Source organism: Miniopterus natalensis, chromosome 8, assembly GCF_054644295.1.
Source record: "Miniopterus natalensis isolate mMinNat1 chromosome 8, mMinNat1.hap1, whole genome shotgun sequence".
Classification (NCBI taxonomy): Eukaryota; Metazoa; Chordata; class Mammalia; order Chiroptera; family Miniopteridae; genus Miniopterus; species Miniopterus natalensis.
The window spans coordinates 18,389,082-18,414,183 of record NC_142088.1 but is presented as its reverse complement, the minus strand read 5'-3'; the positions used below and the strand labels follow the sequence as shown (position 1 = coordinate 18,414,183).

At 38.9% G+C, this 25,102-nt stretch overlaps 1 protein-coding gene and 1 pseudogene across 3 annotated transcripts in view; one reads left to right on the top strand and one right to left on the bottom strand.

The window, feature by feature from the left end:
* PLEKHM3 (pleckstrin homology domain containing M3) overlaps window positions 1-25,102 on the bottom strand; it is a 156,746-nt gene that overhangs the window by 19,110 nt on the left and 112,534 nt on the right. For all 3 annotated transcript variants that reach the window (XM_087819620.1, XM_016196718.2, XM_016196719.2), the window contains exon 7: window positions 8,779-8,936. In XM_087819620.1, the coding sequence (XP_087675746.1) occupies window positions 8,779-8,936 (158 nt within the window). The remainder of the gene's footprint in view (window positions 1-8,778; window positions 8,937-25,102) is intronic.
* On the top strand, window positions 22,346-23,570 carry LOC107524792 (large ribosomal subunit protein uL4 pseudogene; annotated as a pseudogene).

The following is a 25,102-nucleotide window of genomic DNA, read 5'->3' as shown; positions in this document are numbered from 1 at the left end:
TTTGACATGTGAATATGGGAGCCACCAGGCCAGGGTGAAATGTTATTTACCAAGTTACTCTTTGACCAAAGTTTAAAAAGCCAAAAAAACTAGCATTGTGCTACAGTGGTTTTTTTTGTAATCAAAGAAAACCTTCACCAACACAAGTCCACTCAAGAGAGGGCAGTCGTAGAGCCTGAGAGTAGAATTCCATCTTGGTAAGTCACCCCCTTCTGCCACTCACACCCTCTGTGAGCTCTCTGGGCTTCAGTGTTTCTCCTCCCCCAATGTCTGCACGCTCTCCACACTCCTCTCCATCTCTGTTAGTTTCTGATTCTAGAACACAGGCAGGAGTCTTGTCTTCTACCATTGGTGATAGACGACCATGGAGAAATTTCCTCAATGTGTCAGAGTGAGGAAAGCGCAAGGAGATAGAAACTCATGGTTCCTCCGCAAAGGTACCTATGAAGAGGGGTCCAAATTTCCTCAAGCTGTTTCGAGGATCCCACACCTCATTACGATACTCACTGAGTGGCTGCTTCCCAAGAAAAGCCACAGAAAGGAAATATCATTAAAAAAGTGTATATGCTTAAGGGAAGCTGCTCCCTCCCTCAAGCCAACCTCGCCAAGGCGGCTGTTCTCTATTGTTGAACAGGATGTAACAGGACTGCCAAGCACTGCCCACAAACCTGCTAATTAGATGCACTGACAGTGTTTGCTTTGGAACCTTTCCCAACAAAGGAATGTGTCAGGCTGATTAGTGAGAAAAGGGTATGTAATGTATGTGTATTCTTGTCCAGATGAGGGCATAATCCAGGTATTCAGCCTGTTTGTGCAAGGACTCACAAAAAAGGAAGGCTGAGCAAATAGGAAGCCGCAAGGAAAGGCCGGCTTCTGGGCAATGCTTCTCTCTCCTCCTCTGGAGTTTTGTTTGACTCCCCTTGCCCCCACCAAAAAAATTCCTGCCTAAACATGAAACTTTTCAAAAAATGACAAAACATAACTGGCTCCCCCGAAAAATGGAAGAACCTTTGTAAGGTGCTGGCAAATCTGGGGTTTGATGATTTTCTAGGCACGTAAATAAGGGACTTTAGGCAAAGCCATCTCCACATTTACCTTCCATGGACAAATCAAAAGGAACTAGGGCAACAGAAAACAACTCTTAATGGACTGTTCAAGTTGTGCTGAGAAAAACTGTGCACCTCAGCATCTTCTACGGGGAGAAGTAATTCTATACTTTATAATAAAGCATTTCTTTCTCTTTTTAAACAAACCTTTACAAGGTTTCACTACAATGAGCTGTCGGAAGCTTCATGTGTACATGAAGCTTAAAGAAGTGCAGAAAGTGCCAAGGCAAAGAACGAAGTCTGTGCCCCAACAAGTTTAGGTCCTTAAGGGCAGGAGGTATGGATTGCAATGAAATGCAAAATGACAAAGACCAATTCATAAGGTCAAGTGTGTTGGGAGGAGTCCCCACGTTCTTCAGTACAAGGTGGACGTTTCTGGACTTGGCCAGATGGATGACAGCAAGTTCTTTGGGAGGCCTTCTTTTTCTGTAAAGCTAACTTGACAACAAAGGTTTTAAAAATAAAAAACAGGATAAGTCCTGTTAGAAACTCACTTGCTATGGACTTTTCCAAGAGGCCAATGTTCGTGCTCACTAGAGAGGTGTAGGAAATGTTCTTGAACTGTGTGCAGATTTGATGTGGTGTCATGTTAACTCGACTGGGAAGAGTTTGGTGTCAATAAGTTCAAGGTCCTGTGAGTAATCGCTATTTCTTGGAGGAAGGGAGGGCGTGGTGAAATACTGGGCACAAAGAAAAACTGGCAAGTAATGCTCCATCTGCTCTCTAAAACCCAGTGCTTCAAAAACTACACAATCCTTTTAGAAGAGCAACCTCTGGGCTGAAGGTGTCTCCCCCCAGCGCAGGAAGAACACCTCCCTGGATGCTTTCCCTGGGCAGCTGATGCTCATGCCAGAGAAATACGTTAATGGTAGATTAGTTATATTGAGAAAAAATTGCCATATAGCATTGTACTAGTTTCAGGTATACAACGTGATGATTGGATATATGCATATATTTTGAAATGATCACAATAAGTTTAGTTAACATCCATCACCTCACATAGCTACAAATTTTTCTTTCTTATGATGAGAACTTTTAAAACCTACTCTCTTAGCAACTTTCAAATATCTGGTACAATACTGTTATCTGTAGTCACCATGCTGTACCTTACATCCCCGGCACTTACTTATCTTACAACTGGAAGTTTGTGCCTTTTGACCACCTACACCCATTTTGCCCACCCCCTACCTCTGGCAACCACCAATCTTTTTTCTATATCTGAGTTCTGGGGCGTTGTTGGTTTTTTTTTTTTAGATTTCACATATAAGCAAGATCCTACAATATTTGTCTTTCTCTGTCTGATTTACTTCACTTAGTGCAAGCATTTTAAATGCTAACTAATCAGTTTATTTAAAAAGTTTTGCCAATGTTCTTAATGAATGCTCATAATATATTTGGGAGAGCTGAATCAAACAGTAAATATCTATGGAACACCTACCATATATGTAACACACCAGTCAGTGTTAAGGATACCCACATCCAAATACAGCCAACAGTGGCACAGGGCTCAGAAAGTGTTGAAGGGTAGTGTTGTCCATACTGGAAAACCCGGGGGGATGATTTATATGTCACATGAAAAAATCAGCAAAGCCAATGGGTCAGGGAGAAAGGATGGCGCCGATTCACGGTAGCTGGCGCATTCTGTAAGTCCCGTGTTAAAATGCACGCTGTTTTTAGGTTGAAGTCTATGTACTTGGGATCTGCAAGCATTTCAAGATTCAGGAAAGGCATCTTCACAGAAATGTGTGAAGCAGGATGGTCTCCTTAGCAGCGTTATGTTCCTAATAACAAGAGAGGATTGGTGATCTGTAAGATGTCAGAAAGAAAGCTGCTGGACGGGAGGCAATTTAAGGATTAAAAAAAAAATCTATGTTCTGGGTCATTTTTGGGGATTTATGTGACTTTTTTTGCTTTTCATTGTTTCCCTTAAATCTTAGAGCAGTATCAGTCTAACCTTCTGATTCAGAATTCTGAAAAGTTAGAGGCCTGATTTCTTATCCTCAGTCAAGGAGGGTACCTGTTGTCATTTCCGTTTCTTTAGGACGTGGAATTTTCTGTGTGAACAATGTTTCTCTCTCCTAATCCTGGACTTTTGGTTTGTTCTCAAGGAGCTTAAATGCTGTATCAGTCTGAAGTAAAGCAGTCTTGCCACTCTGGATCTTCCTATTGTATTTAAAACCTTGCAATTTGGATTAGAGATTTCCTCTTTAAATCGAGAGAGGTGTGCATTTAACTTAGACTTGAGAAGACCTGGTATCTCACGGTAAAACTGTCAACATTATCTTCTGAGCGGGGGGGGGGGGGGGGGGGGGGGGAGGGTGGTAGCACTGATTAAGGCAGCTCTACCGCTCACAGGTTCACCTTCACCGACAGAGCTGCCCAGGGATGCGGGGAGGTGGGTGCTCCGCTGTGATCTCTTTCCCCAGTCCCCTTACAACGGCTCCCCTGGCCCCCCAATCTTATTCTGGCTCATGGCCCTAAGTGTAAAAACGTCCACAGTGGCAAATAAAAGGGAAAATTCAAAATAACAGTTTGGGGGAGGCTTCTTTAATGACAGAGGTACACGATTTTTTCCAATTTCTTTAGGGGGTATGCTTGCAAAAATGGGTTGAAGATGACAGGCACAGCAGAAACGGTGATGTGCAATGAAAAGAGCCCGGATTTTAAAGTTAGATATGTTTGGGTTCAAGTTTTGGTCTTATCTCTTGGGCTAAGGTAATTTCCTTCTCTGAACCTGCGTTTCCTGATTATTAAATGAGGGTAACAAACCTCCCTCAGACGACTGGCATAAAATTGAGTGACGAGATATGTAAATCGCTAGCATTAGTCCTAGTAAATACTAGTGCCATTCCCCCTACAATCCCAGAACATTCTTTGTTTGCCAGAGATGGTGTTCTAAAAATTAATACTAAGGCTATATTTTTAAATTACACATTTATGAAGCTCCCTCCTGTATAACAATTAATTTAACAAGGAAAAAAAGTCTGAAGAGTTGACCAGTGTTTGATATGTGGCCTTCATCGAACAGGCATATTAACGCCAAGTACAGTCTAATACTAAATGAGCTAAGTCAGCGCTTTAGGGTCCAATACAGAGCTCTCTAACAGTTTCAGAATCTGTGGGCCTCCTTTTTCATCTGCAACATATATCACTCTATGGATGACACACCTTGTTGGAGCTTCAGGTTCACACCCTTTACCATGGCTTCTCTCACAATTAATACAACCTCCTACTGGCTCGGTGAGCGTCTCTTTTACCAGAGACTGCCAACTGTTTGTGAGCGAGGAGCATGCCATGTGCTCTGTGTCTACAGAATCTGGCCCACTGCACAAACACACTTTAAGTCATTTACTGAAAGAATCAAATAGTTCTAATGTCATTCAATGATATTTGGATCTCAAAGGATGTTAAGTATATTTCTGAGGACACAGAGGGGCTGAATTTAGCAAGCTGGTCAAGGATATGAGGTAACAAATTCCCTGAATACTTCATTTATAAGATTTTTACATATAGACGTTTAACTATGTTTTATTATGGAGAATTTCAAACATACTCAGAAGTAGAGAGAAGAGAATAATAAACCTTTGTGTACCTACCACTGAGCTTCAACAAGGATCGATCTTTCATCTATATCTGTCCCCTCTCTCCCACTGTCAGATTATTATGAAGCAAATCCCAGATATCATACTGTTTCATCCATAAAGATTTCAGTCACATGTAGATTTAAAATTTTACCCCCCTCTCAAATTTATTTTTATTTATCACATTTATTAACTCAGCACATCTTTATGGACATGTTTTATATCTGCAACTCTATTTCTGGTTAAAGTTTCTTTTATTAAATCTTTTATTAGTGTTTCTTTTTGTCCTTTCCTATAGACTTATATAAGTCACTCCCAGTGTTTAACTGGAAATGGAACATCAAGAAACAGCTCAACAGGTTCCTGAAAGGCGTTATTGTCCTGGATGTCCAGGAAGGCTGATCAGGGCTCCTCTGGACTCAGACAATTGTGTAACTGCATCTGAGAACTGCATGTGAGTAAGGGAGAAACAGAGGATCCCAAACAGCTATGAATTCTTTCCCCCTGAGTAAAGGCCCTCATGAGCCCACAGGGGTAGTTAATGTCATTTGGGTTGTGAGAAACCAACAATCCTATGACCACAGCTATCTTAGAGGAGTGAAGGCTGTGCTGCAGAATCACCTGAGAGCCTTTGAAGGTCTAGGTTCTCAGGGTAAAAAAGCCCAAAAGTCTCACAGGAGATTCTGAAGTGCAGCCAGAGGGGCTCACCTCTGCCCCAATCAAGGGCTGAGTCCTCGGACTGAGGGCTTTAAGAATGTGTGTGCCACCCAGTGCTCTGATCTTGGTTCCTAATATTCTCCAATAAAAGGACTGGGACTCTTCTAGGATTAAAGCAGGAAATATTAAAGCCTGGAACATCTGGTAGTGCCAGAAAGTAAGGAAATGTTCAAAAACAAAACCCCCACCATGATGGGGGTTTGCCAAAGGGACAGAGGAGCCACATGAAAGAGCTGAATGGGCAAAGGTAGAGCAGTTTGAGCAACAGAATAAAGTAGTATTGGATTATAACCGAAGGTATAAACTAAATACGAACTATTTATTCATGCTGACATGAATAAATAAATGGGGAGGAAAAGACAGATCCTTCGTGCAGAAGAATTCCAGGGTAAAGGGAGTCAAATATATGATGACAGGAGATTTGACTTTGGGTGGTAAATACACAATGCAGCATACAGATGATATATTATACATACAGATGATGTATTCCTGAAACCTATATAATTTTATTAACCAACGTCACCCCAATAAAAATCAATAAAAAAGGAAAAACAGTGGGGGTATATATATACACACACACATATATATGATTGGTATATGTCTCCTCGCAGTTCTATCAGTTTTTGACTCATTTGTTTTGATTCTCTGTCCATACACGTTAAGGATTGTTACGTCTTTTTGGAAAACTGTCCCCTTTATCATTATGTAACGTCCCTCTTTATGTTTGTATGAGGGATTAATATTCTTTCTTTAAATCTTCAACAAAATTCACCGGTAAAACCATTTGCCTTTTTTACGGGAAGATTTAAAAATTACTAATTCAATTTGTTTACTTGTTATAGGTCTATAACATATTTCTAATTTTTCTTGAGTCACTTTTGGTAATTTGTCTTTTTAGAAATTTATCCATTTGATCTAAGTTGTACAACTTATTGGTATGAAGTTGTTTATATAGTACCTCCTTATAATTCTTCTAATTTCTGTACCCTTTTTAATTCCTGATTTTGGCAATTTGTGTTTTTTTCTTTTAATTTCTTGGTCATTCTACCTAAAAGGTTGTCAATTTTATTGAACTTTTCAAAGAGCCAACTTGTAGTTTCACTGATCTATTGTTTTTCTGTTTTCTATTTCACTAATATCTGCTCTAATCTTTATTCTTTCCTTCCTTCTGCTTGCTTTGGATTTAGTTTCCTCATTAATATCTAGTTTCTCATGGTGAAATTTTAGGTTATTAATTTGAGACCTTCTTTTTTCTTTTCTGATATACCTGTTTACAGTTATAAATTTCACTCTAAGCATTGCTTTAGCTGTATTCCATACATTTTGAAACTTTGTATTTCATTTTTATTCACTTAAAAATATTTTAAAATTTCTCTTGTGATTGAGATCTTCTTTGACACATGAGTTCTTATTTATTTATTTATTTTTCTAATCCTCACCTGAGGGCATGCTTTTAATGATTTGAGAGAGAGGAAGGAAGAAACAGATGTGGGGAGAAAGAGAAACATTGATGTGAGAAACACCTATCACACACCCTGACTGGGGATCGAACCTGCAACCTGGGTATGTGTCCTGACCAGGAATCGAACCCATCACCTCTTGGTGTATAGACGATGCTCCAACCAACTGAGCCACACTGTCCAGGGCTGACACATAAGTTTTTAGACACATGTATTGTTTAATTTCCAAATATTGTGGAGTTTCTCAGGTGTTTTTTTTTAACTGGGGATCTTAATTCTGTCAGAGAACATACTTGGTATGATTTCAGTCTTTTAAAATCTCCTGAGACTTGTTTAGTGGCCCAGCAATGGTTTATTCAGTTTAAAGCATTTTTTAATTTAATTTTTATTTTTATTAAACATTTCTTATTGTTATATAATTCACATAACATAAAATTCACTCTTTTAAAGTATACAATTCACTGATTTTTAGTGTATTCACAAGACCATGTAACTATCACCATAATCTAACTGCAAAACATTTTCATCATCTCCCAAAATATCTGTATCCACTGGTAGTCCCTAGACCCCTTGCCCCAAGCTCTATCAGCCACCAACCTAATTTGTCTCTACGGATTGCTTATTTGGGATATTTCATATAATTAGAACATAAAATATATGGTCTTCTGTATCTGGCTTCTTTCACTTAGACGATGTTTTCAAGGTTCATCCCCAAGGCAGCAGGTATCAGTACTTCATTCCCTTTTAGGCTGAATAATATTCCATTATGCGGACATACCACATTTTGTTTATCCCCTCATCAGTTGATGGACATTTATGTTGCTTCCACTTTTTGGCTATTATGAACATTTGTGTATAAGTTTTGGTCTGGTGCACCTTTTTAATTAGTTTGTAATCTCTAGGATATGAGCTTAAGTACCTGTCCACTCAAGAAACTAGAGGCTGGAGAGTGTTTTTGTCTGTGTGTTTATGTGTCTGTCTTTCTATGTGCAGGAACAACCAAAGTTCCTGGATGTTTACAAAGAGTCTTCAGGTTTAAGAAGAAGCCAGAGGGCTGAGTCAACTCTTAATATTTCAACTCTCCCTGCGTTCATGCCTTACCTTCTGTTCTGAACCACAGTGTAAGTGAGTCCTGAAGAGTAGGAAATGGGCCACGACATTCATGCCCCCAAAAGCCACTGTACACACACACACACACACACACACACACACACACACACACACACACAATGTATATTCTATCATGCTTTTCATATAAATGGAAAAGTGATATGTATCATTTTGTGATTCAAGAAAAGCAATGTTAAAAACCCTGCTCTCAAGTTAGTGGCGGGGAAAAAAATCATCCATCAATCTATGGATGTGATGATGCCCAACTATTACTTTGGTTAGAAAAATAATTCCACATTAACTCTCACTTTTCTCTCCTTTGGTCCTAAAACTTTCATCGCTACACTGCAGTGCATCTGTGGACAAAAGCCTGTGGTGAGCCAGACAGCTGTTCACCAGTGTCCTCTAGCTTTATTCCTTAGTAATCCATCCAGTTTTGGCCTTCCTCCGAGACTCTGATTTCCCATCGTCTATCACTTGTCCCTGAAATGGTTGTGAGGATTCTTCCTCCCCAGTCTTCAATTCTAAAAATGAATCTGAACACTCTTTGTTACCTAATAAGGCAGAGCTAGGCAATGTTTCCTTGCAACTCTGTTATCTCATTCTGGATAGAGGTAGTGAGGTGGGTTGCAAATAAATATAGAAAAGCAAAGAGTAAACAATGTTCTCCAAGAATAAGGGAAAATCTGATACAAGGTAAGAGAGAGATACAGTACTTGACTAAAAGTTGGCCTGATCTGGCCAAATAAAACCGCATGTGACACATTCAGGTGTACGTTTATAAAACAAGAGAGTCTTCTGTACCTGCTTGTTGAAATATCCTCAAAAGGATAGAGGATCTCTCCATTGTTGCAGATTTCACAGATGAACCCCTTCTGGCTGCAGAGACTGCAGCTGTACACGTGTGAGCTGGCAAATTTAATGACCTTGCCCAGGAATGGAGCCAGCTTTCCCTCTATTACCTGCAGAAAGAGAAGTGGGACAGGGAAGCAAGTCATTGCAAACAGAAATCTTGCAGATGAGGAGAACTGGAATTCCTTTCCTTTACACAACAGGAAAACCTCTAATTATAATTTCTCAGCAACTCTGAGAAAGAAAAGACAGTATTTTTGCTCCAAAAGAACCCTCTGGTTTAAACCACTGGGGGTTGGAAAATGAAGACGTTGAAACTTCTTCTGTATCTTTCTTTCTCTGTAGTGTGGTGCAGGGGACTGAAGACCAACAAGTGGGGAGCCCTGCTTCCACAGACTGCTATGGCGTGGTCAGTAAGGGGCATGTGGCGGCGTTCCCAAAACAGACAGAAACACACCGGGTAAGGACGAATGCCGAACTTCATACTTTATGTTGTCGACTCAATAATCCCCTTTCTCTGGTGAGTTAATAGGATAGTCTTTTACTATCTTCCCCAATAACACATAACAAATGTGGAAAAATAGGGTGTTTTTCCTGCTGACAAGTATATTAACATAAAGAAGTTGTAAATTTGGCAGTCTGAGTGCTATATTCAGCCTGAAGAGCTAAAAAAAAAAAATATCTTAGTGTTTCAAAAAATGAGCCATTTTAATAATTGGGAGATGTCACATAAAAATGCAGGTTTGGTGGCTTCTTTTGAAAATCATTAGATCTAGCATAACTGGGCCTGAATTCTAGCATGATGATAGGGGGTGCTTGCTCCCACCAGGGCAAGTGTCTTCTGTTGATAGCTGTCCCCACCAGGCCCTCGGGTCTTGTGCCTGCCTCCCCGTTACCGCACCTGTTGGCCTGCAAATATCCAGGCATTTGGAACCAATGGTTAGTCCCATCCCTCCTCACTTAACTAAAATGCATGAGCTTCAAAGAGTTCAGCAGTTCATGCACTAACAAGACAAAATCTGCCTTTATTTCTCTCTATTAGTACAAATGTATATACATGCTGATTTTGATAGAAGAGAAAAATAAAAATAAAATTCAATTGGAAAGTAATTGAAAATAGCTGAATAATTTCAAATGAATACATAGTTTAAATGACAGTTTTACATAAAAATAACATTTGAGGGCGATATAAATCATACCTAAAGAGAAATTGCAATGCGAAGCTGAATAAATTAGTAGTAACTAGCATTACAGAAATAAAATACTACAAGGAATGTAATAATGTGTTTTGCAAAAAATGAAGCTATGCATAATACTGGAGATAAAAACTAAAGTGGTTTTAAAGATCACAGTATAATCTCATGATGCTTTAAAAATTAATATAAAAATAATAAAATAAAAATGAATATAATAGTGAACTCTAGAGAAGGGAACAAGTGGGAAAAGCAAGTCTTTCACTTTGTATACAGTTGACTTTTTGCATTTTTTAAAACAATGTTGATTATTTTTGCATCAAGATGCAGAAAGTGAATTTAAAAAATCAGGTTTACTACTTTATAAGAGTGGGGTTTTTTCCTTAATAAAGAGGGTACAAATTATGCTGGCTGTTTTTTGAGTCAAGCAAGTCTGTTTCCCACCATTCTTTAACTTATTTTCCTCTCCATTATCTTTAGAAAGCTATAGATAGAGCTATTTTTATTTTCTTGAGGACCATTAACTTCGATAAACCCCAGTAGAGCATACTCCTAATACTAACACAGGATACACTTTCTAAGAAATAACCACTACCAAATCATATACCCAACCACTAGTAAACACTTTCCAATGTGTCATAGGGTTATTTCTAAATTGTGGTAACAATACTTCAGCTCTATTTGGCTTTACTTACATTACTCTTTCCTAAACAACCAATGTTAATGACACATTTAAAGAGAGGCACAAACTATAGTCCATTCAGGGGAAAACATCAGGATATAGAACAGTTCTGGAAACCAGGTGAGTAAAGGTTGCACGAAGGAACTGAGGATGAGAAGAGAAGACCTTGAGGAAAGCCTGACAGTTATCATCTAGGACCTAAGGGAGCAGATCGGGCATCTTGTGCATAAAGTTTTCCCCATTCTAGATGATTTCCTTGAGACAAAGGGTATGAACATTTAGAAGGCTTTTGCAATATTTCACCAAACTTATTTAATAAGCTTTAAAAAATTAATTTGGGGACTGATATCTTTATAATATTTAGCCCCCCTATCAAATAATCTGATCTATACCTCCATTTTATTAAATCTTCACTTATTATAGCTTAAATTTTTTTTCACTTGTATAAACCACTCACATTTATTATATTTAGGTTATTTCAAAGTTGAATGTTTATGTACTATTTTTTTCTTATTAGCTATTGCTGGTATATTAGAATATATTGACATTTGTGTACATCTTATATGTGGCTATATATTACTGAATTTTCAGGAATGCAAATCATTTCGAGGTGATTCTTTTGAGTTTTCTGAAAGTAATAACCTTGTCCCTTCCTTTCTAATATTATACCTCTCATTTATGTTTCATGTCTTATTGCATCACCCAGCACTCCTAAAACAATGTTAAGTAATAATGATGTTAGAATCAAACTGGAAATTATGGAGTCTAGTGAGTGGCTGATTTTCTCCATCAGAAGCGTATATATTGTCATGCATCACATTTTATTGATTCCCTCTCTTTAAATTACAGCTTTACTGAGATATAATTCACATACCATGTAATTCACCTATTTAAAGTCTGCAATTAAATAGCTTTTAGTTTATTCGCAGAGTTGTATACCATCACCACCATCAATTTTTGAACATTTCTTTAACTGTTCCAAAAAACCTTATACCCATTTGCAATTACTCCCTTACCCCCTCTAAACAGCTCCTCAAGCTCTAAGCAACCAATAATCTAATTTCTGTCTCTATAGATTTACCTATTTTGGACATTTTGCATAAATGGAATCATACAATATGTGGTCTTTAGTGGCTGGCTTCTTTCACTTAGCTTAAAGTTTTCAAGGTTGATGTTGATTCTCTCTCTTTTTTTTTTAAAATATGTATAATTTTTATTTTTGTTTAAAGTATTACAGATGTCCCTTTTTCTCCCCAATGACCCGTTCCCCCCCGTTCCTTCCCCCTCCCCAGACACTCTCTCCAACACTGTCCGTGTCCTTGGGTTGATTCTCTTTTAAATATCTCTAGTGTAAGTCTTCTTTTTCCATCTTGCCCCACACTCTTATCACTCCTTTCAATTTTCTAGTTTTATTTCCATATGCCAGTCTTTTTCCTTTGATCCAACCAACTAATCAGTTTTAGATACCATTTTCATCATGTATCATCTCCTCCCTCAAACCTTAGTGAATTCTTATTTTATCATTAATAAAGACTCTTCACTCATTCATTTCATAGAATTATATTAAATTACTCTGTGCCATATACTTGATACAAGAGTAAACTTGGCAAAACTGGAGCTTACATTTTGCCTGGTGTGCAGGTGTCTCCATAAGCTGATTCCACACTATCTATCCAAACTCATTTCCCATTTCTTAATATGTATCTTCTGTTGTGAGCAAACTTTTCCTTATGTAGAGATGCTTACTCTTGCTCTTATGCCTTTACCCATGTCATTTCCTCTATTTGAAGTTTTGTTTCTTTTCTTAAACACTTATTTAAATTTCACCTAGGCTTCATGGCTCAGATCTATTCTAGCTTGATCTGGAAAGCCATCTTTGGCAACTTCACTGTTTGGATCTCTTTTACTTCACATAAATTACTTTTACATCATGTACACCATGTAATTTAATATAAAACTTGATGCTGTTTTGTACTCTTTGCTAATGTTTAACATGTGATTGTTTTGCTTATCCAACTGTTGATTGAATATATCGAAATGGTGATACTAACTATAAAATGGTGATTTTACTTAAAAAAATGGCAATTTTATATGGAGCAACCTAAAAGAATGTAAATTGCTTGGAGACAAAGGCTGAATCTCATACTTGTCTTAAATATCCCCTCTCTGCGAGGCACCTAAATTCTTGTTGACTGACCAAGGATGCTTTCTCGTCTTTTTCCTTGGCTGCAGCAGAAATATCTTAGTGTCATAAACATTTTTAATCATTCTGCTGTGTGATTTAGGGAGGAGCATAAAAAGTGCAAGGCCCTGGTGGCAGCTCAGCTATTCAGGGACTCTTTTGGCTTCTTTACACTTGATTAATTGCTCTTCCTATTTGTCAGCTTAGGTTCATGGCCATGTTCCAAAGGGCTAAAGCTGCTGAAAGTTTTCCCTCCAGAAAATGAGGTAATAGTCTGTGAGTATATTTTAGAATTTACAAACATTTCTTTAATATTTCAGAAAGGAAAACTTTATACTTATAATTTTCCAGGGATAAAGATATATTTAGAAGGTTTAAATCATATCTTTGACTACAACTACTTGCAGCACTGGGAACAGGATCTAACTATTCTGGCTTCTGGTCTAGAGGTTTCATCACTACAAAGAAGTAGGCTCCAAGTGTGACATCTCCTAGGGTTCTTTAAAAAAAAATCAGATACATTAATTAAAGAATAAATAATCAATAAAAATCAGATATATCTTTACTTTGGATAATTGCTTAAAAACAAATCAAGTATCCTGCCTCCCTCCACCTCCTCCTGCCCCCAAGAGTTACAACTTCCACTTCCTAGCCATCTTGGTGGGGGCTTAAGGTTAGGGCCATATTCCACCTCCACAAGCGACACACTCAAGGGGTAGACTCAGTGGGCACCAGAGCCCTGCTGAAGTATGTCCTGCTCTGTGGGGTGGGCCCCTGCACAGCTGATCCTCCACAGAGGTCAGAGGTTGGTGGTTGCAGCCAATTCTTACAGCTGATAAACTGGGGTTAAATCCCTCCTATTGACGTGCCAATAGCAAATGAGGTTCAACTACAAGAGGAGGGTGTACAGAGCCCACATGGTGGGGAGGGGGGTGCACCTCAAGTGCACAGCTTGGGTGATTGGGGAGGCTGTGTCACTATACCCTACAGAACCCTACTACATTAGGCCACTCACCAAACCTAGGAGAGGTAGCAGCTCTACCAAATACATAAAACAAACACAGGGAGGATGCCAAAATGAGGAGACATAGAAACATGTACCAAATGAAAGAACAGAACAAAACTCCAGAAAAAGAACTGAACAAAATGGTGACAAGCAATCTACTAGATGCAGAGTTCAAAACACTGGTTATAAGGATGCTCAATTAACTTAGTGAGAACTTCAATGGCATAAAAAAAGGACCAGTCAGAAATGAAGAGTACACCAACTGAAATGAAGAATAATTTACAGGGCATCAACAGTAGAGTAGATGAAGGTGAGAATCAAATCAGCAATTTGGAACATAAGGAAGCAAAAACCACCCAATCAGAACAGCAAAAAGAAAAAGAAATCCAAAAGAAATTAGGATAGTGTAAGGAGCCTCTGGAACAACTTCAAGTATACCAACATTTGTATCATGGGGGAACCAGAAGGAGAAGAGAGCAAGAAGTTGAAAATCTATTTGAAAAAATAATGAGAGAAAACTTCCCTAACTTGTTGAAGGAAATAGATGTACAAGTCCAGGAAGTACAGAGAGTCCCAAACAAGATGAATCCAAAGAGGCCCACACCAAGACACAACATAATTAAAATGCAAAAGGTTAAAGACAAAGAGAAAGTCTTAGAAGCAGTATGAGAAAAGCAGTTAGTGACCTACAAGGGAGCTCCCATAAGACTGTCAACTGATTTCTCAACAGAAACTTTGCAGACCAGAAGGGATTGGCAAGAAATATTTAAAGTGATGAAAAGCAATGACCTACAACTAAGATTACTCTACCCAGCAAAGCTATCATTTAGAATGGAAGGACAGATAAAGAGCTTTCCAGATAAGAAAAAGCTAAAGGAGTTTATCACCACCAAACCAATATTATATGAAATGTTAAAGGGTCTTCTTTAAAAAAAAGATAAAAAAAAATAGGAACAATAAAATGGCAATAGATACATATGCATCAACAATTGAATCTAAAAAACAAAATAGCCCTGCAGGTGTGGCTCAGTTGGTTGGAGCGTCATCCTGTACACTGAGAAGTTGTGAGTTTGATCCCCAGTCAGGGCACGTGCAGGAGGCAACCAGCTGATGTTTCTCACACCAATGTCTCTCTCTCTCTCTCTCCCCGTTCCTCTCTCTCTAAAATCAATAAAAACATATATATCCTCCAGTGAGGATTTAAAAACATGATAAAATAAAAAAAACAAAATAAACAAACAAGCAGAACAGAAAAAGACTCAGATACAGAGAACATTTTAGTTATCCCTCTATTTTTCCCCCCAAAGTGCCTGCCTATGTGACCAAAATCATGACAGAGTAGTTAGAAGAAAGCATATGTAGTACTCCCTCCATCTCCTCAACCCCCTGCACTCAACCTTCACTTTCTCCGTATACCAAATTGCCCCATCTTCTTGAGAAAAGGCAGATGTCTGAAACAGGGTAAAAGAGTTAGCCTGTTTTCCATTCAACTTAATTTCTTGTACTAAGTAAGGTACTAGTCTGATTTCATTTACTTGGAGAGCATGCATATATGACTATTTCAGAGGCATTTTACTCACTGGGTAGTCAGAGAACACACACTTCCATTTGTAACTTAAAATGATGTGTCGTCTCATCTTACTGCAAGTGGGATAAGGACAGATTGCAGCACCACGCTGCTCTCCTCTTCCTGATTTTGCTACTTTTTCACGTTTGTGGTCTCTCCACAAATTCTTTTCACTCTATCATTTCAGGTACTTCTACAACTCAAGGAGCCATCAAATATTACTTTCCATGATCCGGCTAGCTGACCAATACACCAAATATGCTTACGCCACGAAAGCTGCCTGGTTGAACTTCCAGTTCAGGGATACACACATATCCCCCCCCCCCCCTTCTATTCTGGTCGAGATGGTCAGCATTGGAATTTGAGGCCTATGGCTTTCTTGCAGACTAAGACAACAGACTTTATTTGATTTACTTTCTTGCAGACCAATCAAAAATTACAATTAAGTTAAAAAATAACCTAGTGCTGCCTTCTCCAAACCACAGTTTCAGAAACAGCTGCTTATTACTCATGTGTGGCACCAGGAAATTGCAGTGTCATGTTCAAGGTCTGCAGCCAATAGAGATCTGTGGGATTGGGAAATGGGCACAAATGATTCTTTTATGTCCGTTACCTTCACTCCCTTGGCACCACCACAAAATTCAAAATCTACAGGGGGAGAGGGACAGAGCACTAGTAACTTGGACAAGGGAAAACAAAAAAAAAGCTCTTTCTCATTGCATTTCTGTATGCATCGGCTAACTCCTTCCCCCTGATTTGTCAAGTTACCTTCCATTCGAAAACAAGCATTCCTCAGCCATTGTGCAGCGTTTAGTTTCTCGACAACTGTTGGGAATACTTTGATGAAGAGGGCTGCTGCACTTGACAAATGGCCCCTCCTCTAAAAGTCTAACCAAAAGACCCCATTCACAATAAACAAAGCCACCTGCCACTCACTAGTAACAAGCTAGCTTGATGAAATGGAAGAATCAAAATTGTCACACATTGTAAAATGATTTCCAATATAATTTAGTTTGCATTTGCTTGGCCAAAAGTCCGTGAAAGTTGGCACTCACTATTTTCTCTGAGTGCCATTTCTTCGCATTAACAGGTGGGTACAGTGAAATCTAGGCCGTCTGAGTTCGTAGAAAGTTAAGAAAAAACAGCCTGTGAATTCTACTCAAGTTTGAAAACCCTAACACACAGTGAGAATATTCTGACTTATTCAATTCTGAATTTCACTCATCTTAATCATAAGGCCTTAAAATTGGAAACTAAAAAACATAGGGGATTTTCCTATTTCAAAAGTTTGCTAAAACCTCATTTTCCCATAATTAACCTTTGAGCTCCTTATCTTGGCTCAATGCTGGGATGTTTGTATATAAACAGAAAACTGTGTCTTCTCTAATTAGCTGCTCCCCACCCCTCTTTACCCAGTATGGAACTGCTCTAACACCAGTGGGCTTTTGGCTAATCGAGCACTTCTCTGAGGGTGGATTATGATGTCACCAATTAGCTCTTATCTGATCCTTTCCGAAAGGTGACAATTTCTACTTAGACTTAGGAAACTATGTGATAATTGAATCTGAGTTGATGTAATTGGGTATATTTGTGAGCGGTCATCATTGTTCCTATCAAATTACATTTCACCTCCTGCTGAAAACTAAGTCTTAGGGAATAAAAGATAAAGGAATTTCAATTTCCATTTTCTTCAGTTGTTGAATGGCAAAGATGAACCCAAGACCATAAATTTCTTGTTTTAAAGCCTCACCCAAGGATGTTTATTGAGTTTAGAGAGAAAGGAAGGAAGGGGGAAGGGGGAGAGAGAAACACTGATGCAAGAGAGAAACACCAATTGGTTGCCTCCCATATGCCCCTGACCAGGGATCGAACCTGTAACCCAGGTATGTGCCCTGACCAGTAACTGAATTCTCAACCTTTTGGAGTATGGGACGACACTCCAACCAACTGAGCCACCCTGTGAGGGTGAACATAAATTTCTAATTCAGAAAAATATATGGGATGGAGGCTACTTCAGGCAGTTTTTCTGTACTATAGAAAGTGCCTCAAGGGGTATGGCCTTGTCAAGACACAGCCTCATGGAACTTTGGTGGAAGCATTTGCAAAGAGGTCCACATGGTCTGAGCCCCAAAGCAGGCCACATAGTCTGATATAAGTAAAAATGGATTATTTGTGAAGAAAAATGATTAAAACATTTTAAATTGAGACAGTTCCAGAAAATTCTCATGGTATGGTTAGCAGAATTTTACTTCTCTGTTGAGTTAATTGGTTATATGCTTGAAATGTCTGATTTAGATCTCTACTATTCGTTTTGGTCCTAGTTATTACATTACTGACTCATTAAATAGTAAACAAGGAAAGGCCCTGAGTGGTCTTTTAAACTCAGCTTCCTTACTTAATACGTGTATGAGAAATCTGAGGCCCAGAGAGGTAATGTGAGCTGCCTAAGGTCACTCAGTGGATTAGACCCTGACTCCCCTCTTAAACATCCTTCACTACTCCAGGAAAAGGACTTTCTGAGGGCACCTGGGGTCAGAGGCAGCCTTAGGATTTGGTTCAGCCTGAGAATTCTGAGGTCACTGGGTTCCTATTGACCCACCATGTAGAAATGAAAGATTCCTAAAATGGACTCAGTCCCTGCATGGAAGCAAAGTGCACAGTCTAGATTGATCCAGGTTTAACCCACAGTTTCTATCTGAAACAGATCTGCCTTTGGCTTACAGGAAGACTTATTGTCCAACCTCTTTACTTGTACAAAAATTCACTTAAATGGTCACATCTTGTGTAAATTTCTGAGTATAGAGTGTGCTTTTGAATAGCATCTTATTATTGGTCAAACTACTGGGAAATTCATAAAGTAACAAAAAACTCTGCAACAAAAATGGACTTAACATCAATATGAACCCTATTCACCCAAGCTAGAGAAATTATTTTATTAAAGGGAAAAGCAACTACAACTAAAAACAACAACAACAAAGCAAAATAAACAATTCCCTGTATGTGTGTTCGTGGGAGAAATGGAAGAAATATGGCTTTTCAGAGAGGGCCTGAGTAGAGGCCAATGTAAGACACCTTAACAGAAAAACAACAAAGACCTCATGCTTAAAGGGACAAAGAAATAGAAGAGAAATAAAAGCAACATTCCCTGATCATGTCAGATGACCTATTAGGAGTTAGGAGAGACATAAAGTGCAGAAAGCAAAGAAGGGAAGGAGAAGTACAAAAAAGATGGAAGTAAAACAGAACCAAAAGGTTAAGAAAAATGAGAAAGGCAAGTCAGAAGCTCACAAAGAGGAAAAGGCCAGGATGAAGCTGACTGAGTCTGAAACGGCAGTTAGAAACCTAGGGTTCTATCTAGTTATGTTCCCTGAAAGCTGTATGACCATTCTGTAAGTCACTTAACTTCTCCAGGCCTCAGTTTCCTCATCTATGAAGTAAAGTGATTGTACTAGGTCATTCAGAACTACATGATCAGTAAGGATTCCTCTCAGTTAGAAGTGTCTATGTATGATTTTGTGATTAACGAACAGGGGAAACATCAAAAGTAGCTTGTTGGATACCCCCAGGCATGCAGAAAGGGAATATCTGGGGAGACAGATAAATGGTGAGTTTAGCCAGACTAATTAGAAGATACCCAAGGAAATTTTCAAAAGAAGTGAAATAATGTCACCAGCTTTTTATTCCTCTGCTTGCTGAGCGCCATTCAAAGGGGAATAAATGCTTTTTAGGAATCATCTCCTCACAGGTGTGCAACCATATAACAGTCTTCCTGACGAAGGCTGGAAATCCCTCCTTTCACCAATGCATTTAATCAGTTATAATGTTTAGATAGCACTTGGGGATGAAAAGAACAATATAAGTGCTCAACATTATTATTACTTAATAGCTTTTATGAGACTAGCAATGCCTAAGATTAAATGAGAAAACAAAATAAGTCCCCGGCTAGAATGCTGTGATCTAATAAAGAGCTGGGTCACTGATGTGAGAAAAAAAGGAATCCTGCATATAAATGGAAATAGGTGCTCTTTATTAGCTTGCATGTCATTGTGTTAAGATTGTCGGTAATTTTTATTCTTTGCCTCTAGGTATCAACAAGTAGTAAACCGCCGCTCATACACAGCAATGATTATGATTTCACACGCCCTGTTTTTCAAGAATATCACCTGCTGTCTATGCTGGGCATCTGTATACCCAGGAGACGAACTGAAACACACGTGGGAATTTAGTACTGTATACAATGAAAGTGGGAGGGAATAAGTTATTTAATAAGTAATGGTGGGGCAGCTGGTTTGCCATCAGGGATAGAAAATAAAGCTGAATCTCCAACTCATTTCATAAAAAATGTAATTCCAGATAAATCAAAGATTTAAATATAGAAAGAAAACCACTTAAGAAGTATTTTTAAAACTATAAAAAGTCTTAGAGAAAAATGTTAGAAAAATATTTACATGGGAGTAAATATTTTATAATCCTAGAAACCATAAAAGAGTGATAAATCTCAATATTTAAAATTTAAAAATTAGTACAGTACAAAATACCATTTACAAAGTCATATGACAGAAAACTAGGAAAAATATTTCCTATTTATATGAAAAAGTGCTAACTTCCTTAATATAGAGAGAGCTCTTTCAAATTAATAAGAAAAAGGCCAACAATATAATTTTAAGACCGGTTAATCAAATTAACAGGCAATTCGCAAAAACTACAAATGGCCAATAACATATAAAAAAGATGCTCAACCTTATTTACAATGGAAAAAATACAAATGAAAGTAACTGTGAGGTTATATTTTATTTTTTAGATGGTCTAGGATTAAAAATATTGTTAACATGGAAAGTTAATGTGGGTGTAGGAAAACAGGCATTCTCAAGACACTAACTGGACACTAAATTGGTTCCACCGTTTTGGAAGGCAAGTGGCAATAGTTACCAAACTACAAAGCATGCATGCCCTTTGACCTGGCATTCTCATGGTAATGATTTTACACTACAGATAAACTTACACAAGTAGACAGGGAAATGTTTGAGGGTATTCACTGCAAGACTGGTTCTAATAGAGAAAACTGCACAGGTTAAACATTAAGGGAACTCTCAACTCTGCAGCTGATAAAAGAAAGAAGTCTTTATGTGTACTGAACATGCACATATGCCCAGATGTCCACAGTATACTGTTGTTCACTGGAAAAGGCATGATGCAGAAAGATAGTATAGTTTGATCCTATCTGCAAAGAAAAAATAAAAAAGTAAAAAAAAATAACATTTGTAAATGTGTAGAAATGTATGGAAGAAGACAGCAGACTGACTAGTTAACAGAAGCTACCTCTGCAGAGTGGAATGTGAGGGAGAGAAGGGCAGACTCTAAAAATAGAATTCTGTAATGAACTATCAGAATAAGAAATTAAGAAAACAATTCAATTTACAATTGCATAAAAAAAATTCCTAGGAATAAATTTAACCAAGGAGGTTAAAGACCTATACACTGAAAACTCTAAGACATTAATGAATAAAACTGAAGACTACACAAATAAATGGAAAAGATATTCCATGCTCATGGACTGGAAGAATTAATATTATTAAAATGTCCATAGTATGCAAAGCAATCTACAGATTTTTTTTTCTTTATTTTTTTTTATATATCTTTATTGATTTCAGAGAGAGGAAAGGAGAGGGAGAGAGAGATAGAAACATCAATGATGAGAGAGTCATTGATCGGCAGCCCGCAACCCAGGCATGTGCCCTGACCGAGAATCGAACCCCGATCGCCTGGATCCTAGGTCGATGCTTAACCGCTGAGCCACGCCCGGCTGGGCGCAATCTATAGGTTTAATGTAATCCCTATCAAAATAGCAAAACCAACAAATAAAAATAACCAAAACAAACCCTAAAAGCAATTCAATTAAAAAATACGCAAAGGATCTAGATAGACATTTTTCCCAAAAAAGACATACAGATGGCCAACAGGTACATAAAAAGGGGCTCAACATCACCAAGCATCAGGGAGATGCAAATCAAAACCACAATGAGCTATCACCTTGCACCTGTTGGAATGGCAATTATCAAAAAGATAAGAAATAAGTGTTGGTGAGGGTGTGGAGAAAAGGAAACCCTGTGCACTGTTGGTGGGAATGTAAACTTGCTATGAAAAACAGTAGCAAGTTTCCGCAAAATATCAAAAATAGAACTACCATATGGTCCAGCAATTCCACTTCTGGGTATTTATCTGAAGAAAATGAAAACACTAACTCAAAAAGACTTATGCATCCCCATGTCCATTACAGTATTATTTACAGCATCCAAGATATGGGAACAATCTAATGTCCATCGTCGGATAATGGATGGAGACAATGTGGTATATATACACAGTGGAATATTATTCAGCCATAAAAAGAAGAAAATCTTGCCATTTGTGACAACATACGGATCTTGAGGGCATGATGCTAAGTGGAATAAATCAGACCGAGAAAGACAAATACTGCATGCTCTCGCTTATATGTGGAATTTAAACACACACACACACACACACCCCACCAAGCTCATACATACAAGAGAACAGATTGGTGGCTGCCAGAGGTGGGCGGTGGGGGAGAAAGGGTTTGAATTGGGTGAGGGTGATCAAAAGATGTAAACTTCCAGCTATAAAATAGATAAGTCATAGGGATATAATATACAGCATGGTGGCTATAGTTAATATTGTACTGCATATTTAAAAATTCCTAAGGGAGCTCTTAAAAGTTCTCATCATAAGAAAAAAAATTCTTGTAGCTATGTATGGTGATGGATGTTAACAAGACATGGTGGTGATCATTTTGCAATATATACAAATACTGAATCAGCTTATTCCTGTGGGAGCCACAGGGTTGAAAGGAGTGTGGCCTTCTCCTCTCCACGCCATGGAATGTGCTCATCCACTGACATCAGTGTACTCCAAAAGGGGGAGTCACCTGGCAAAATGTGACTTTGCCTGCTGTGTTCAAGGCTCCCTTTCAACCAGATATTGGGAACTTTGTTCACACCAACTTGCACAAAAAACAATAGGCAGCCTTGTGCTGTCAGTGAATTGGCAGGTCATCACACCAGAGCTGAGTTGTGGGGTGCTGGTAGAGCTGTGTCTCAAATTCCCAGAGTTCGAGGTGGTGGGACTCACCATTCTCGCCAGGGTGCTTCTGGAAATACGTGTCTTGGGGGCAACATGTTTGAACCAACCAAAACCTGGCGCCATTGGCACTGCCGAGTGAGCACAACACAGCAGCGATATGCCATCGGCTCTGCCCTGGCTGCCTCAGCCTCACCAGTGTGATCATGTCTAAAGTCATTGCATTGAAGAAGTTCCTGAACTTCCTTTGGTGGATGAAGACAAAGTTGAAGGCTACAAGGATACCAATGCCGTTTTGCTTCTTAAGAAACTTAAGGCCTGGAATGATAGCAAAAAGACCTATGCCTCTCAGCCAATGAGAGATGGCAAGGGCAAAATGAGAAACTGTCACTGTATCCAGCACAGGAACCTTGCATCATCTATAATGAGGACACCGGTATCATCAAAGCCTTCAGAAACATCCCTGGAATTACTCAGCTCCTGGTGGGCATGCGGGCCGTGTCTGCACTTGGACTGAAGGTGCCTTCCCCAAGTTAGATGATCTGTATGGCACTTGGCATAAAGCTACCTCCCTCAAGAGTAACTATAGCCTTCCCATGCACAATATGCTCAATACAGACCCGAGAAGAATCTTGAAAAGCCCAGAGAACAAAGAGCCCTCTGAGCACAGCACAAGAAGATTCATGGCAGAGACCTGAAGAAGAATCCACTGAGAAACCCGAGAATCATGTTGAAACTAAACCCGTATGTGAAGACCATGCGCCGGAGCACAGTCCTCCTCCAGGCCGAGAACCACCAGCTCCGAGTGGATAAAGCTGCTGCAGCGCCAGAAGCCAAATCAGATGAGAAGGGGGCTCCAGGCAAGGAGCCCGTGGTAGGGATGGAAGGAAAGAAGGCTGTTGGCATTACGAAGCAGAAGCCTCCGTGGGAAAAAAGGCTGCCGCTACCAAGAACCCAGCAGCTGAGAAGAAGCCCACAGGGGAAAAAAATCCACCACAGAAGAAAAGAAGCCTGCAGTATAAACTTAAATTTGTTTATTCAATAAAGGTCAAATCACTTTGGACAGCTAATTTTAAATAAAAACCTGATCAAAGGCAGTGAGAAACATAAAAAAATATATTGAATCAGGATGTTGTACACCTGAAACTAATATAATGTTATATGTCAATTTCACCTCAATTTAAAAAAAAATCATTCACAGGGATTCAAAGATGATAAGTTCTTAAATGAAAACGGGATAGCGAGAGTGGAGAGGGAAGAAAAATTGGGGTGGTAACACTGGAAGAACACGTTGGTGATTGTGTGGATAATGTTTGTAATAGAGTTAAACTCTATTTTGATGTCTGACTGCGAACAGCTTTGAAGGCTCATACCTGCCTCTCCCTCCCCCACTCCTGGGCAAGCTGATAGGAAGCCCAAGTGTTCCCCCTTTAGCACTTCAAGGAGATTCAAACCACCCAGTCCCCTGTCCACCTGTGGGAATCCTCACTCAGAAACCCCGCGACAACCACATAAAGGCCCAAGCCAGTCTGCTTTCCTCGCTCTCTCCAGCCATTTTGGACCTCCTGGGAAGCTCAACTCATCCCAGAGACCTCAATTATGTTAGCAATAAACTTCTTGTACCTTCAAAAAATTCTGTACTTTTGGATGTTTAAATAATGAATACAAATTGCCCATTTTATAATAAACGTTTAAATTGTTTTTAAAAAACCAATGACAGCTCTATAAAGAATGGCTTTAGAAATATATACATTAATTTGCATGTGTATATATGTAAGCATTATAAAAATATAGAAGAACTTCATTTTTTGGTTTAATATGACTTGTGCTTTCACTTGTCCCCGATATGTTTATTTTCACAAAAGTTCTTGAAAGTTGCCTATCAGTGAACATATCGTGACTGCATCAGCCTCAATGTTTATATCCAAAGAGACCTGTCTGTCTAATCAGAATGTTTCCTGACTTATGGGTTTTTCAGGTTTGGGAAGGTAACATTGCCCCAATTAGAATGACTTATAAGATATGCAGAGTGTCAACAGCCATATCTAATACCAGGCAACTTAAGGTGGTTTTTGTTTACATAATTATCACTGAATTCTAGACATTTAATCTTATCTCTTTAAATACCTAACTGGGAGTTAGTAAGTAAGCAATCAGTCAGAATGCACATTTCATTCTCTAGAATCTCACCTAAATGTTTTCAATGCCTCCTTTGCAGCCAGGGCTTTCTCCTTCCTGCCCTATCAGAAGTGACCTACCCTCACCCGCTTCATCCCCAGAGGCACATTACTTGATCTCCATCACCTGATTGGTCTAGAAATTCCAAGTTTTAGACTGTGTTTTGTAGTCAACAGGAGGAGAAAGGTACTAGTATCAGATTTGTAAAAATCCCTTCCCCTCTATTCAAAGGTCACGATAATTTCACATCACCCCAGGCACTGCGCAGAGGAAGTATGTTACCCAACCCGAATGTTTTTAACCACTTAGTTTGGTGTCAGTCCAAAGAAAAGTCAATGAACTGACTGACCTGCCTTAGACTTGGCCTTAAGAAAGA